This window comes from Oncorhynchus kisutch, linkage group LG12 (assembly GCF_002021735.2).
Source record: "Oncorhynchus kisutch isolate 150728-3 linkage group LG12, Okis_V2, whole genome shotgun sequence".
Classification (NCBI taxonomy): domain Eukaryota; kingdom Metazoa; phylum Chordata; class Actinopteri; order Salmoniformes; family Salmonidae; genus Oncorhynchus; species Oncorhynchus kisutch.
The window spans coordinates 18,766,236-18,781,115 of record NC_034185.2 but is presented as its reverse complement, the minus strand read 5'-3'; the positions used below and the strand labels follow the sequence as shown (position 1 = coordinate 18,781,115).

Below are 14,880 nucleotides of genomic sequence, written 5' to 3'. Positions count from 1 at the left end.
TGTATTGAATCTTTTATTTCAGCTCATGAAAAATGGGACCAAAACTTTACATGTTGCGTTTATCTTTTTGTTCAGGGCTAGCTAGATAGCTACTATACATACTGGTGCAACATTTTGATTGTAGGGTGTTTGTCAGCAAATATAATTAAAAGTTTACACTTCATCTATGGCAAAGATACTTATATGTTTCCCCTTTCATCTGTGTCTAGTGTTAGCTAGTTACTGGCTAGCTAGGTCTTCATCTGTGTCTGGTGTTAGCTAGTTACTGGCTAGCTAGGTCTTCATCTTTGTCTGGTGTTAGCTAGTTACTGTCTAGCTAGGTCTTCATCTTTGTCTGGTGTTAGCTAGTTACTGGCTAGCTAGGTCTTCATCTGTGTCTGGTGTTAGCTAGTCAACACATCCGTCAATGCTGCTGTGAACCACATCACAAGAGACATGGAAAACGGGAGAGAGACCAAAACATTGACATCATTGATGCAATTTCAATGTCGTTTGAGTTGCTTTGTGTATCACCAAGTTTTCTTGAGAGGATTTTACTGCAACACTGCTCACTGCATCCAAGTTCCTTGACATAGGAGTTTCAAAGAGCTGTCAATCAATGCGAGCTCATGAATATAAGCATTTCTATCCCCCCAAAATATTATGGGAGATAGTTTAGTCACTCAAAAGGCAATTTTACATGGGATTCAGAACGACTATTCGGGACCTTTAACGTTGAAGCAGTGATCAGTGTTATTTCCTGATAGTTATTTTCTGCCAATAAAAGCTAGTTCTCGGGTTTCCTCTCCCCACTCAGACCACTCCCAGAGAGTCCTAACAAAATTTGTGATGAGAAATAGTTTTTTGCTAAAAAGCTATTTTTGCTCATTTGAATGGAAATCTATTACAGTTAGGTACTTATTGTTTTCCTCGGCATATTGCTCTGCGAATTCCATATGACTGTTTATAAATTAGACTGAGGGGACTGAGGTAATCCACCCATTCATGCTGGAGGTGAATGCCAGCAACTTTGCTATTCTGCCTCAAATGTAGCTCCGTCAGTGTCCATTATTAGGACACTGCCAGAGTTAGATGCCTCAAATGGACTGTGTATGTGCAGCATGAAAGCCATAGGAATCAGGACCTTGTCACACTTGCTCCTCTACTTTCTTCTCGTTGAATCCCTGACACTGCTTGTGTCTGATACAGAATGTTGTTTGGCGTGAGCACAACCATATGAGATATGTCATTGGGAGTCCCCTATCAGTTCGGTTGCTATTAAAATGTCCATGTCTAGCAGTGGTGACACTTTCCCAGATCGCTGAGTCTAGTTCACTTTTGAGCAAAGCTGTGAGAATCATGTATGATATGCCATTTGCAATCATGTGAAATAACACCATAGGTAAGCATTTATTTATTGATTATAACTAGTATTCCAGGGCTCATGTTGGGCTGCTCTTGGGTAGCTCTTAGCGTCTACCTCTTGAATATAAAACAGACGTGCCATTTTTGTAGTTTCTCTTTCGTTTTTTACAAAATACACTTGACATCATCTGACTTCATTAGACAGAATGTATGTTCATATCAGCAGAGACATCAATGTACAATGACCTCACATGAACAGAACAAGTGTCACCTATGAGCACGGTAACACATTTACAGTAGTCTATTTGACTTTTCATCATGCCAACATGGTCTTCCTAACAGTAACTCATTTTAGTGCTGAGGATAAACATTAGGGTGTTATGGAGTTTTTACCATCAAAGAAATAGTGGGCTGGAGCAGAAGTGGATGAGTACTAAAGTTATGAAAGCACAACTTCTCTTCAGTTAAGACATTTTCAGTTTGGCTGTATTCTTGTGAGCTCTGTTGCCCTTGTAAGTCACATATGAAAGCTTGCAGTAGTTTATTCTACTGATATGTTAAGCATCCTGGCTAACTCAAAACTATTCCTGAAGCTGTCTGCTCTCGTTTTCCTCTACTCTTTCATTGAATTTTGTTTTTTACAATGTTACTAAAAATGACCCACATTTTCCACAAACCCCCAGAATCATTCTCATAACAGGCTTTCGCATCACAGGATAAAAAGCACTGGAGTATTGGCATGTTGAGGACAAGCTATCAACACCTAATATGTGTAGGTGTTCCAGTTCAATAATGGCACTGTGACAGATCCATTGTAACCAGCAGTACATTTACTGGGGGTTTTACAAAGCACAACACACAGGAGCTGCCCAGGTGTATACAACAAAACACATGATTAACAAGACAACATTATACTGAATTGTCTGGCATGCCATAACATTTCTCATTTATAAGTCACCATTACAAATGGATTATTTTCTACTGTTGCATGACATTATTAGATATAAGTATGAAATTCTGTAGAGAATGTGCATGGTCAATGACAAATGTATGGCCAATTTATGGTCAAGTCTACTAGTGGATCCACTAGATCCACGTTGCCATCTGTAATGACCTCAGATGGTTTTTGCCATTCTGAAGGTGTAACTCTAAACCACAGGAGGTTGGTGGCACCTTAATTGGGGAGGATGGGCTTGTGGTAATGGAGTGGAATAAGTATACCATTCCATTCGCTCTATTCCAGCCATTATTATGAGCCGTCCCGTCCTCCCCTCAGCAGCCTCCACTGCTTTAAACTCTGTAGTGGTATGTCTGTGTTAGCTGTCGTCGTGCCTGTTAGTCCTGAGCATGCGTAGCTCGTCCTCCAGGTAGGTGATCCTCTCCAGCAGGGCAGCCCTGTCTGCCTGGGCCCTCTGGTCCGCCTGCCACCTGGCCTCCTGGATCTTCCTCTCATACCAGTGTTCCATCTGGGTCGACACCGCCTCAAAGAAGTACTGTGTCACCTCCAGGGCGTGCATGTTCTCCCTTTCCTGGGCAAAGGAGCTCTCCCCCCCGTCTCTCTCCACGGCTCTTTCCTCAAACACCTCCAGAGTCTGAGTCCCCTCGGCCTGCCCCACCGTGGCCCCCTTGGCCTTAGTCCTGCCCTGGGAATGCCTCTTGTGGTGCTTGCCCTTGTCCCTGCCCCGCTCCCGGTCCTTTTGCCTGTTGCGGTCCTTGTCCTGTCTGCTGCTGCAGTGGCGCTCTGTCGCTGGGGACAGACTGCTGGCCCGGTTGTTGTTGCTTCTGCTGCTCCTGCTGCTCGGTCCCAACTCCAGCAGCGCCACGTCCTGCAGTTCCTGATACGGCCTCCGGTGTTCAGTAGCACCTAGCAAGCGCTCCTTGGGTCGCACTACTTGGGGAGACTGTGACAGGAACTTGGCAGTAGTTGGGGAGGAGATCTCTGCTTGCTTGGGATGTTTATCACTGTCTGGAAGATTTCCAAGAAGCAATTATTGAATGAATTAGAATTAAAAAGTCAACCTTAGAGCATGGCACACAAATAATTTATGATTATTCAAATTAGTTCCAGTGAGATTGCCAATCTTCAAATGCAATCTGATAGTTTGGGATGATATTTTAATTAGCCTGCCATAGGCAACAATAATTTTTCAATTTCTGTGAAAATGTTATATTTGGGCCACATTCAATCTTTATTTACTTAAAAAAAAAAAGAAGGTATGACCTAAGAATAATAAACGTAATAAACTTAGATTACGAAACGCTTGCACAAGCCTATATCTGCTTGAAATAAATTCCCACTCTTTGTGTATGTGCGCTCGTGAATGTGCATAAGCATAGTAATTCAGAGCGCTGGCTATTTCACAGAGTTCTGTTCGAACTGTACCTGGAGAGCTGTCCACCTGAACAGCAAAGCAGTGGTTGGCTGAGGGGTCCTCTGTGGCGGCGGTGTTGCGGTCTCCCTCGGTGACGTCAGTGATGTGGGGGGCCAGACACTGGGCGCTGTCCCCAGGCCCCCCAGCAGGCAGCACGGTGAGGCCCCCAGGGTCCACCTCACACAGGCCCTCAGACATGGACGAGGACCGGCGCAGCTTGGTGTTGCAGGGGTCTCCTGCTAAGCGCACCTCGATGTTCTGGAGCTTGGCCATGCACCAGTTCTTCAGCTCGTTCACCACTGATGCCTGCTTGAAGGGCATGCCAGGACATGAAGGGGTTTAATGACAGAGGAAACATTAGCGTACAATAGTATTCATCATAAATGTAAATGTGTAAATGCATTGTTGAAATGTCTGAGCTAAACCTCGAATTAAAAAGTGATATGGCATAGACCACCTTTTCCTGCTGTGTTGTGTGAGTTGACACTGCTGTTCGTATTACCTGTCTCTTTTCCCCCTCCTGTCTTTCCTGCATGGCTCTCTGGTTGATCCTGTGTTGGCACTCCGTCCTCTCCGCTGACACCCTCTCTACTGTCATCTTATCCAGAGCACGGATCTAGAACCACACAATCATAAACCAGAGTTAAATGCCTGAACCTGACAGAGCTGTCATGATTAATGCAAGACGCCGGTTGTGACAAAAGCTCAGAGCTGTTTTTGACTTTAGCAACATTACACTTCATTTCATTAATATGCTATGCAAAATCAGCACAAATTATACATGCATGGATTTCCCGCCCCACATCCACCAGCACTGCTGTGACTTGAGAGACTGGTGTGGTGTAGGTAGTGTTCATTAGGCACCAAACGGTAGAGAATGGACTGAAACTGGGACTGATCTATCTGGACTGGTTCAATAAGAATTATTCCTTTTAGCTTTTTGGTGCAAAACATTTTACGTCGCCTTCCCTAATGAACCCCACCCTGGTCTAGTCCGTACCTGATGTTTGTTCTTGCGGTCCAGCTGTCCCATCTTGTTGTTCATCAGGTCCTGCACCGTGTGGATCTCCGTCTTCATCTCCTCCTTGGTGGCCTCCAGCTGGTTCTCCAGCTTGTTGATCAGAGGCTCACAGCGACAGCCGTTGATAGGGGCCTGGGACACAGACAATAACCATGAGCACTGAGCCACTTGACAGTGGAGACTAACAGAACTAAACATGTTTTTGAAGCATGATGTACAAGTAAACCCAGGGGCCAACTTTCTCTGGGGACGGGTCCCCCCAGTTTTATATTTGGAATGTGATACAAAACAAGGCAACAGTGTGCTTTAGGACTATGCAGATGCCTCTGAGCAGTCGGGTTGGCTGTTTGGAGTGAGTAAACCCCCTGTCGCAGGGCCATACTCAGACTGAAATATATGTTTCTAAATAGCAGAATATAGTAGCAAAGCCTCTTACAAGGTTTCAACATTACAGAAAATATATGATAGTAGCTTCATTCACAGTCCTTTAAAGCTACATTAAAAGTGAATTTGGTAAGCGTAATAAATCATAGCATCACATGAAAATGTTCAAACAAAATAAGTCATTGTAGAGATAGTGAGTATGTACTTTTTCTATCTACCTGCATGACCTTGCCATCCTTGCCTCGGTACAGAGTGTACAGCTGATAGGCCTTGTAGTTGTGTGGGGGGAGTGGGGGCTGGGGGAAGGAGCCTCGCAGTTTGCCCTGCCTCTTCTCTCCATGTTTGTTCTCTCTACGACGGAGGGGTTCTGAGAGCGATGGCTGCAATGGCATGACAGCACAGCTTATCACATGTTCCACGTGTTTAATATTAATGACATATTTCACCTGGGTAAACATGTTTTGTTGTTAGAAGAATAAGGAAATAGTGGACCTTCTCATGTGTTGTTGATAGAAGGTTACGGTAATAGTTAACCTTCTCGTGTTGTTGTTAGAAGGTTACGGTAATAGCTGACCTCATGTGTTGTTGTTAGAAGGTTACACTAATAGCTGACCTTCTCATGTGTTGTTACAAGGTTACGGTAATAGCTAACCTTCTCTCTGAGCTCCCTGTCTGTGCTCTTGCTCGCCTCAATCACCTCATGTTTGTGGGCGACGCGGTCGCTGCTAGGGGTGTCGTCAGCAGCAGATGCGCTGTCCTGTAAGAAACGACAGAAAATGTGTCTTTCAGGCGAACATCTGAGCATCTATGCTATCATATTCTGACACACAGAGACAGTAGGAGTAAGATGAGGAGCTGTACTGTAACTGTACCTTCCTGGGCAGCATGTCATCCCTGGGGACAGACTGTGCTCGGCGATCAGCCTTCAGCTTGTCCCTCCTCTTCCTCACACTCCTGCCTCGGGTAAACCTCTGGACCTGAACATACAGAGGGAGAACAGGTTACGAACTAAAGGCCAGTGTATTATTTACTGAGGCTTCAAGTTTACTGATTGGTTAGCAGTCCTGAATTTAATTGACTTTAGCTTATATTTTTTTTATTTAACCTTTATTTAACCTTTTTGGGATAGGGGGCAGCATTTTTACTTTTGGATGAATAGCATGCCCAGAGTGAACTGCCTCCTACTCTGTCCCAGATGTTAATATATGCATATTATTATTACCATTAGATATTATTAGTATTGGATAGAAAACACTCTGAAGTTTCTAAAACTGTTTGAATGATGTCTGTGAGTATAACAGAACTCATATGGCAGGCAAAAACCTGCCATATGAAAAAAAAACTCCTACCAGGAAGAGGGAAATCTGAGGTTTGTAGTTTTTCAACTCAGCCCCCATTGAAGATACAGGGTGATATTAGTTACGTTTCACTTTCCAAGGCTTCCACTAGATGTCAACATCTGTTTTGAGGATTCTACTCTAAAGGAGGGGCTCATGAGGGCTCTTTGAGTGAGTGGTCTGGCAGCACGCTCACGTGAAAGGTAGCTACGTTCCACTTCATTTGTACAGACAAAGGAATTGTCCAGTTGGAACATTAAGGAAGTTTTATGTAAAAAATATCCTAAAGATTTATTCCATACTTAGTTTGGCATGTTTCTACGGGCTGTAACAGAACTTTTTGAACTTTTCGTCTGACGTTCGTCGCGACCTGAACGCGCTTTTGGATTTGTTTACCAAACGCCATAACAAAAGAATATATTTGGACATAACTGGTGGACATTATCGAACAAATCAAACATTTATGGTGGAACTGGGATTCCTGGGAGTGCATTCTGATGAAGATCATCAAAGGTAAGTGAATATTTAAAATGCTATTTCTGAGTAATGTTGACTACCAAATATGTCAGGTATCTTTTTGGCTGCTTTGTTGTCTAAAGGCTGTACTCAGATTATTGCATGTTTTGCTTTCTCCGTAAAGCTTTTTTTTAATCTGACACAGCGGTTGCATTAAGGAGAAGTTTATCTAAAGTTCCATGTATAATAGTCGTATCTTTATCAATGTTTATTATTAGTATTTCTGTAAATTGATGTGGCTCTCTGCACAATCACCGCATGTTTTAGAACATATAAATATGAACTTTATCAAACAAAACATACATGTATTGTGTAACATGAAGTCCTATGAGTATCATCTGATGAAGATCATCAAAGGTTAGTGATTAATTTATCTCCATTTCTGCTTTTTGTGACTCCTCTCTTTGGCTGGAAAAATGGCTGTGTTTTTCTGTGGCTTGGTGGTGACCTAACATAATCATTTGTAGTGCTTTCGCTGTAAATACTTTATGAAATAAGACACTGTGGCTGGATTAACGAGAATTGTATCTTTAAAATGGTGTAAAATACTTGTCTGCTTAATTATGAGATTTTTGTTGTTTTGAATTTGGCGCCCTGCACTTTCACTGGCTGTTGCGGGGGGTTCCGCCAGTCCTAGACAGGTTAACCAGGTAGGCCAGTTGAGAACAAATTCTCATTCACAACTGTGACCTGGTCAAGATAAAGCAAAGCAGTGCGACAAAAACAGCATCACAGTTACACATAAACAAACGTACAGTCAATAGCACAATAGAAAAAGCTATGTACAGTGTGTGCAAATGTAGAAGAGTGGTGAGGTAGGCAATAAATAGGCCATAGAGGCAAAATAATTACAATTTAGCATTAACACTGGAGTGATAGATGTGCAGATGATGATGTGCAAGTAGGGTGGAAAAGAGCAAGAGGGTAAGTAATAATATGGTTGGCTGTGTTCAGGTACAGTGATCGGTAAGCTGCTCTGACAGCTGATGCTTAAAGTTAGAGAGGGAGATATAAACCTCCAGCTTCAGTGATTTTTACAATTCGTTCCAGTCATTGGCAGCAGAGAACTGGAAGGAAAGGCGGCCAAAGGAAGTGTTGGCTTTGGGGATGACCAGTGAAATGTACCTGCTGGAGTGCGTGCTACGGGTGGGTGTTGCTATGGTGACCAGTGAGCTGAGATAAGGCGGGGCTTTACCTAGCAACGATGAATATGTAGTGAGGGCCAGCCAACAAGAGCATACAGGTCGCAGTGGTGGTTATTATATTGGGCTTTGGTGACAAAACAGATGGCACAGTTTTCTGAGTAGAGTGTTGGGGGCTATTTTGTAAATGACATCGCCGAGGTCAAGGATCGGTAGGATAGTCAGTTTTACGACTATCCTAGCTAATTACAATGGATCAAATTCAAATGATGTCACGACTTCCGCCGAAGTTAGTCCCTCTCCTTGTTCAGGCGGCGTTCGGCGGTCGAAGTCACCAACTTTCTAGCCATCGCTGATCCTCTTTTCATTTTCCTTTGGTTTTGTCTTGTCTTCCATCACACCTGGTTCCAATGCCATCAATTACACGTTGTGTATTTAACCCTCTGTTCACCCTCATGTCCTTGTTGGTGATTGTTTGTTAGTAAGCAATGTGCAAGTTATGTTCTGGTATGCGACGGGTTTTGTACTTGTACCCACTTATATTATTTTGTATATTTTGGTTTTCGGGGTTTTTGAGCACTTATTAAACTGCTCCGTTTATACCAAGTTCGATCTCCTGCGTCTGACTTCCCTGCCACCAGCACGCACCCCCTTTCAAATGATCAAATCAGTGATGGTTGAATCAGTAAGTAGTTATTGTTAATCAGTGATGGTTGAATCAGTAAGTAGTTATTGTTAATCAGTGATGGTTGAATCAGTAACTAGTTATTGTTAATCAGTGATGGTTGAATCAGTAAGTAGTTAATTGATAGATCAGTGATGGTTGAATCAGTAAGTAGTTAATTGATAAATCAGTGATGGTTGGTATCTATGGTCGTCTCCCAAGGACTCTGCCCATACTTGCACTTGATGCAGGAACACCTTTACTGCCAACCCACAGGAATGAAGTCAGATAAACACCTGAAGTATCGTAACTCAAGTCCAAACACAGTTGGCAGCATGAGTGTTTCTATATAAATATATAGCGAGATAAGGCAGGCGTGTGAGGTGGTGATAAACACTGCTTGGCTGCCCCTGCTTGTCAGACTAGGTGAACCTGTACTCACCTGAGGTGCTTTGGTCAGGAGAAGGGCTACGTCTGGGTTGTTGTGTTCTCTGGCCTGGTCCAGTGCAGTCTGGCCTGCCTGCACACACAGACAAGAGGTCAATCAACACCTAGACTGTGTCCCAAATGGAACTCTTTTCCCTTTATAGTGCACTACTTTTGACCAGGGCTCTGGTCAAAAGTAGTGCACTATATAAAGCAGGGGTATTCAACTCTTTCCCTATGAGGCCTGGAGCTTGCTGGTTTTCTGTTCTACCTGATAATTAATTGCACACACCTGGTGTCACAGGCCTAAATACGTCCCTGACTAGATGGGAACAATGAAAAAATGCAGTGAAACTGGCTTGGAGGTCCAGAGGTAAGTTTGAGGGATATAGAGAATAGGCTGTCATTTGGGACGCAGACCTACTTAGGGATGAATGATTCAACTGTATATGGCACTGAGTTGAGGACAAATATACAAATGTATTTCCAAGTAGATATTTCAGTTGTCAGTATGCCAAAACGTTTCTTGAACAGTATACTATTACTCATCAAAGTCTGCGTGGCTTTAACTGAGTGAAAAACTACACCACTGGCTCGAGAGCGGTGACATTAGTCAAGATGAAGAGGGCCTTTAGAAGTGCATGACTGCTCCAGAGCATAGTGAACACAGTAGGGCCGGGCCCCGGAGGCACTTTACTCACGTTGTTGCGGATGCTGCTGTCTGTTCCTGCCTCCAGCAGAAGCCGCACTGTTTTCTTATGATTCAGCGCAGCTGCAACATGCAGTGGTGTGTCCCCAGCCTTGCCCAGAAAAGAGAGAGAGGGAGAAAGAGAGAGAGACTTAGCATACTGAATGTTCCGTTGGATTTTTACGCATCAAGAAACAAATACAGAACAATGTTATACGGTCCCTGCTCTGTGCTATTAAAACCTAAATACAGCCATATATTTACTATATCCAGTAGGTTTACTGCACAATGCTAAGACTAAGTTAGGTTAAATCAAGTGAAGGACCTTTGACAAAGATATGATTCACACAACAATTATATTTTACATTCAAAGAATAAAAGCTACTGAAGTACATTCACATAGTAGTTGTACATGCATCACAATAGCATTTTACAAAAAAAATGATAGACATTCTCAGAAAGCAGAGAGTGTCACAGCAGGGTCTCGAGCTGGATACACAACCCCTTCAAATGTCCCAAAAACAAGGTAAAGGCCTCTGTGTGAAAGTAGTGTCAGTCACATGCTCAGACTAACCTGGTTCTTCTCTGCCACGGAGCAGAATGCTCCCAGGAGGATGCGGAGCATGGACACATGGTTGTAGCGGGCCGCTACATGCAGACAAGTGTCACCTACCTGGAACACAATGAAGAGAGACCACCACCACACACAGCTTGAGTTTCCATTCACACAGATGTTGGGAAAGCAATCAAAGACAGGAGCGTTTTTAATGGCACAGGGAAGTGACTCGAGGACAAATGAACGACACAGAGCTACTTCCTCTGTTGTTGTTGACTGAGAGCAGTTCACCCATGAGGGGAGATTAGGTTTGAAGTGCAGAGTAGAGCACAGAGAGGTACGTAGTTTCATAATTAAGTGACTACTTAAGCATGCAAACTGCTCTGCGGTGGTAGAAAGGCTTCTGTGTCAGCATGGATTTCCTACGCCGTGGTTCAGATATACCATGGGAAGAGTACTGTGGGGTAACAAGCAACATTTTGTGCCACGAAATTAATCTTTCACACAAAATACAGCAGGTTACAAACGGTGCCCCATAGACTAGCCAACCATAGAGGAAGAGGACTTACATGGTTCTTGCTGTCAGGCCTGGACCCACCCAGCAGCAGGACCTTGGAGCTCTGAGCGTGGCCATTCTGACAAGCAAGGTGGAGGGCTGTGTTCCCTGCCTACATGGACAGAAAGACAGACAGACACCAGGGGTTGTGGTTAATAGTGAGATAACGTTTTGGAACATATTTCTATTTGCAGCTGTATTCACAGGAGGTTGATGGCCAGAATAGAACAAATGGAGTGGCATCAAACACATGGTTTCCATGCCATTCCTGTTTCCATGCCATTCCTGTTTCCATGTATTTGATGCCACTCCATTCCAGACATTATTATTTTATTTAACTAGGCAAGTCAGTTAAGAACAAATTCTTATTTACAATGACGGCCTACCGGAGAACAGTGGGTTAACTGCTTTGTTCAAGGGCAGAACGACAGCTCGGGGATTCAATCCAGCAACCTTTTGGTTACTGGCCCAACGCTCTAACCACTAGGCTACCTGGTGTGCCCTATTGAACACTAAAAGCTCTCCAGTCATATAATAGTCTGCTGTCACAGCACAGGACCTACTAGAACACTGCCTGTTTCATAACCAATCACATCTACAGTATTTGCAGTAGACTTACCTTGTTTTTTGCGTGAACGTTGGCTCCGGCCTTAACCAGCAGTTTGACAGACTGGCTGAAGCCGTGCCACGAGACCTCATGCAGAGCAGTGTTACCGTCCTGCAATAACGAACACAGTCAAGAGCTTTACACATCTACCACCTGACCTCTGGATTATCATACTAGACAACCCTGTTATTGGTTTTCATTCAGTCAAAATAGCTGACATAGCAGGATAAGTAGGAGGTTATGTGTTGAGGCCTACAGGCTCTGGTTTCCTTTAGAGGGTCAGTGTGGCTTTGCTTTCGCTCTACCAGGTGTGGCAGCTGGAGAGTGGCTGTTACCTCTGTAACAATATACACTCTTTCTATCCGCATGGACTTCCATGGGGCTGGCCCTGTATCCCAAATGGCACCCTATTCCCTTTTTAGTGCACTATTTTAACCATGGCCCATAGGGAATAAGGTGCCATTTGGGACGCATCGTATTTCCTTCTCTGGGAATGAATGAGGGTTAAGCCAATTACAATCTCTACAGATTGTCAAATAGCGTTAGTGCTGTCTGACAGTTTGTTGGGGGTTTAAAATCCCTCTACGCCATTGAGTGAGTGCCATTGGGCTCTGCTTTCAGCCCTGTGTGAGCGCTGTTGTGTGTGTGTGATATGTACCTTGTCCTGTCTGTCCAGAGCACACCCTTCCTGGATGAGGGCAGAGATAACGTCACTGTTTCCCACCACGGCTGCCCGATGTAAGGCTGTCTGCTCACCCTGCATGCACACACACACACACACACACATACACACACATACAGAGCTCAGTTAGGGGGTTATTTTCCCATCCACACATCAACAATTAGTTCAGAGGTCAATGATGAATACAATATCAAAAGGCAGTAGTTAATTCCTTCTGACTTCAATATGATGGCTTAACGTTTTAGTAGGCTCTCTCACAATGAGTACATCATCCATCCAACAAAGTGTCAGGTTGTTATTAACACAAGGAATAACAATGATGTTACAACAATCATCCAACACTGCAGTATGACATCAGATAAGCCTTCATACTATCACAGTATACTACAATGGGCATCCTCCATACAAAGCAGTGAACACAACCACAGAAGCAGCAGGCAAAAGCACTCAGTTCAGCCCAGCTCTCATTTATGTTCTACCATAAATGGAATTCCTGCAAACATAGAGAACCCTTCTCACAGCAGCTCAACAGAGTGATGTTTAGCAGGCCAGGTTTGACATATCATGAGAAGGGTGGAAGAGAGAAATCAAAAAGAAGTGCTGCTTCCTGTGACCGGAGGAGGATGTGGGGTTTAGTTTGGTCATTCCAAGCAAGATAACTAAGAGGCGTGCTGAAGAGCTTTTCTCTAACCTCCTTCTTCACTCTCCCTGATCTCCCAGGCCCAGTCCCAGCAGCTTTCCTCCACTGCCGTCTCTCTCTCCCCTCCTCCTTCTCGGGGCCACTCACCCCATTGGTGGCTGGGGACACGCTGCTGCCCATTCGGGATCGGGAGCTCATTGACCAGATGGAGAGAATTTGGGAGCGCCAGAGGTTTGGGCCGTTATCTGTAGGTGTGGGACTGGGGAGGGCTAGGGGGGACGACCTCCCCCCAGGGGGTGAGCCCCGTGGAGGGCTGCTGTATCCCTCAACATGGCAGTCCAAATAATCCCACTCTAGGTCACTGGAGGTCATTACAATACTACTGTGACAGTCTTAGAGAAATAGAAAAGGTGTCCGCACGCAGGAGAAACCACACTGCAACCAAACAGACCAGCAACCAGAATCAAACCCTTCAAACAATTGTGTCATTTGAGTGTTTAAAAGGTGACCTGGAACACATTTAAATGTCTAAGTTAAACATTCTGGAGTTTGTTTGCGTGAATGTATAAATATTACATGGTGTAATATGGGTATAAATATTACATGGTGTAATATGGGTATAAATATTACATGGTGTAATATGGGTGTGATGTTCATTTGGGAAGATTCTGAGCGACACTAATGCAACGACAGAGAACACAAAGCAATGGTCCACACACACATTCCTTTTCACAGTCATGACTGCAGTGCAAGCTGGAAACATGGAAAGAGCAAATGAAAGGCAGCATATAAACAGACAGTCTTACGTCGTCCTGGATGTCAAGATCGCAGCCGGCCTTCAGCAGAATGCGCAGAACCTCGATGTGGCCCTTGTAGGAAGCCAGGTGCAGGGGACTTCTGCCGTACTGCGGACACAGAACATAGACTCTCACACACAGACACAGAAGAGAGGGGCACAACAACTGAAGAGAGATACAGCAGGTGAAGCCAACCAGACTGTATGTCAGTATCCCCAACTGAAGCCAACCAGACTGTATATCAGTGTCCCAACTGAAGCCAACCAGACTGTATGTCAGTATCCCCAACTGAAGCCAACCAGACTGTATATCAGTGTCCCAACTGAAGCCAACCAGACTGTATGTCAGTATCCCCAACTGAAGCCAACCAGACTGTATATCAGTGTCCCAACTGAAGCCAACCAGACTGTATATCAGTGTCCCAACTGAAGCCAACCAGACTGTATGTCAGTATCCCCAACTGAAGCCAACCAGACTGTATATCAGTGTCCCAACTGAAGCCAACCAGACTGTATATCAGTGTCCCAACTGAAGCCAACCAGACTGTATGTCAGTATCCCCAACTGAAGCCAACCAGACTGTATATCAGTGTCCCAACTGAAGCCAACCAGACTGTATATCAGTGCCTCCAACTGAAGCCAACCAGACAGAATATCTGTGCCCCCAACTGAAGCCAACCAGAATGTATATTAGTGTCCCCAACTGAAGCCAACCAAACTGTATATCAGTGTCCCCAACCAGACTGCATATCAGACACAGAGAGACTGACAATGTGTCTACAGGGCAATCGTATTCATTAACACATGGCTCTGTCATCATGGCACAGCAGTTAGCCGCACGCAATCTGTCCCATTTGAATAATGAGTCGCCAGTAAACAAACAAATGTTTAATCCACAGATGGTTTAAAAGAAGCTAGGATGGAGAGAGAACCTCTACAGCTGCTTATGGATTAGCTGCCCATATCCTCCGGCTCTAAGGCCAACCATTATGGGACCTGCAGCCTGCTATGGAGCAAATGTGACTTTACAGTTTTTGGAGGTTTATCTTTATCTTTCTATAGTAATAATGGATTGTTTGCCAGGCTAAATCAGTGATGCTACTCGACACCACGATCACATGCTGTGTTGGATTAGGTAAGGTTAGACAT

The 14,880-nt window shown here is 44.2% G+C and overlaps 1 protein-coding gene across 8 annotated transcripts in view; it reads right to left on the bottom strand.

The window, feature by feature from the left end:
• Nucleotides 1–1,377: 1,377 nt before the first annotated feature.
• Nucleotides 1,378–14,880, bottom strand: part of LOC109900652 (ankyrin repeat domain-containing protein 6) — a 29,480-nt gene continuing 15,977 nt past the window's right edge. The window contains exons 3-17 of one of the 8 annotated variants that reach the window (XM_031837049.1): nt 13,742–13,840; nt 12,987–13,370; nt 12,272–12,370; nt 11,626–11,724; nt 11,020–11,118; nt 10,469–10,567; nt 9,908–10,006; nt 9,223–9,300; nt 5,994–6,098; nt 5,774–5,878; nt 5,340–5,501; nt 4,717–4,869; nt 4,219–4,332; nt 3,728–4,025; nt 1,378–3,310 (exon numbers count right to left, since the gene is read on the bottom strand). In XM_031837049.1, the coding sequence (XP_031692909.1) occupies nt 2,661–3,310; nt 3,728–4,025; nt 4,219–4,332; nt 4,717–4,869; nt 5,340–5,501; nt 5,774–5,878; nt 5,994–6,098; nt 9,223–9,300; nt 9,908–10,006; nt 10,469–10,567; nt 11,020–11,118; nt 11,626–11,724; nt 12,272–12,370; nt 12,987–13,307 (2,481 nt within the window). In that variant the 5' untranslated portion in view covers nt 13,308–13,370; nt 13,742–13,840 and the 3' untranslated portion in view covers nt 1,378–2,660. Of the gene's footprint in view, nt 3,311–3,727; nt 4,026–4,218; nt 4,333–4,716; nt 4,870–5,339; nt 5,502–5,773; nt 5,879–5,993; nt 6,099–9,222; nt 9,301–9,907; nt 10,007–10,468; nt 10,568–11,019; nt 11,119–11,625; nt 11,725–12,271; nt 12,371–12,986; nt 13,371–13,741; nt 13,841–14,880 lie in introns of those variants that run through there. The other 7 variants (XM_031837051.1, XM_031837052.1, XM_020496377.2 and 4 more) reach the window with 7 other exon arrangements.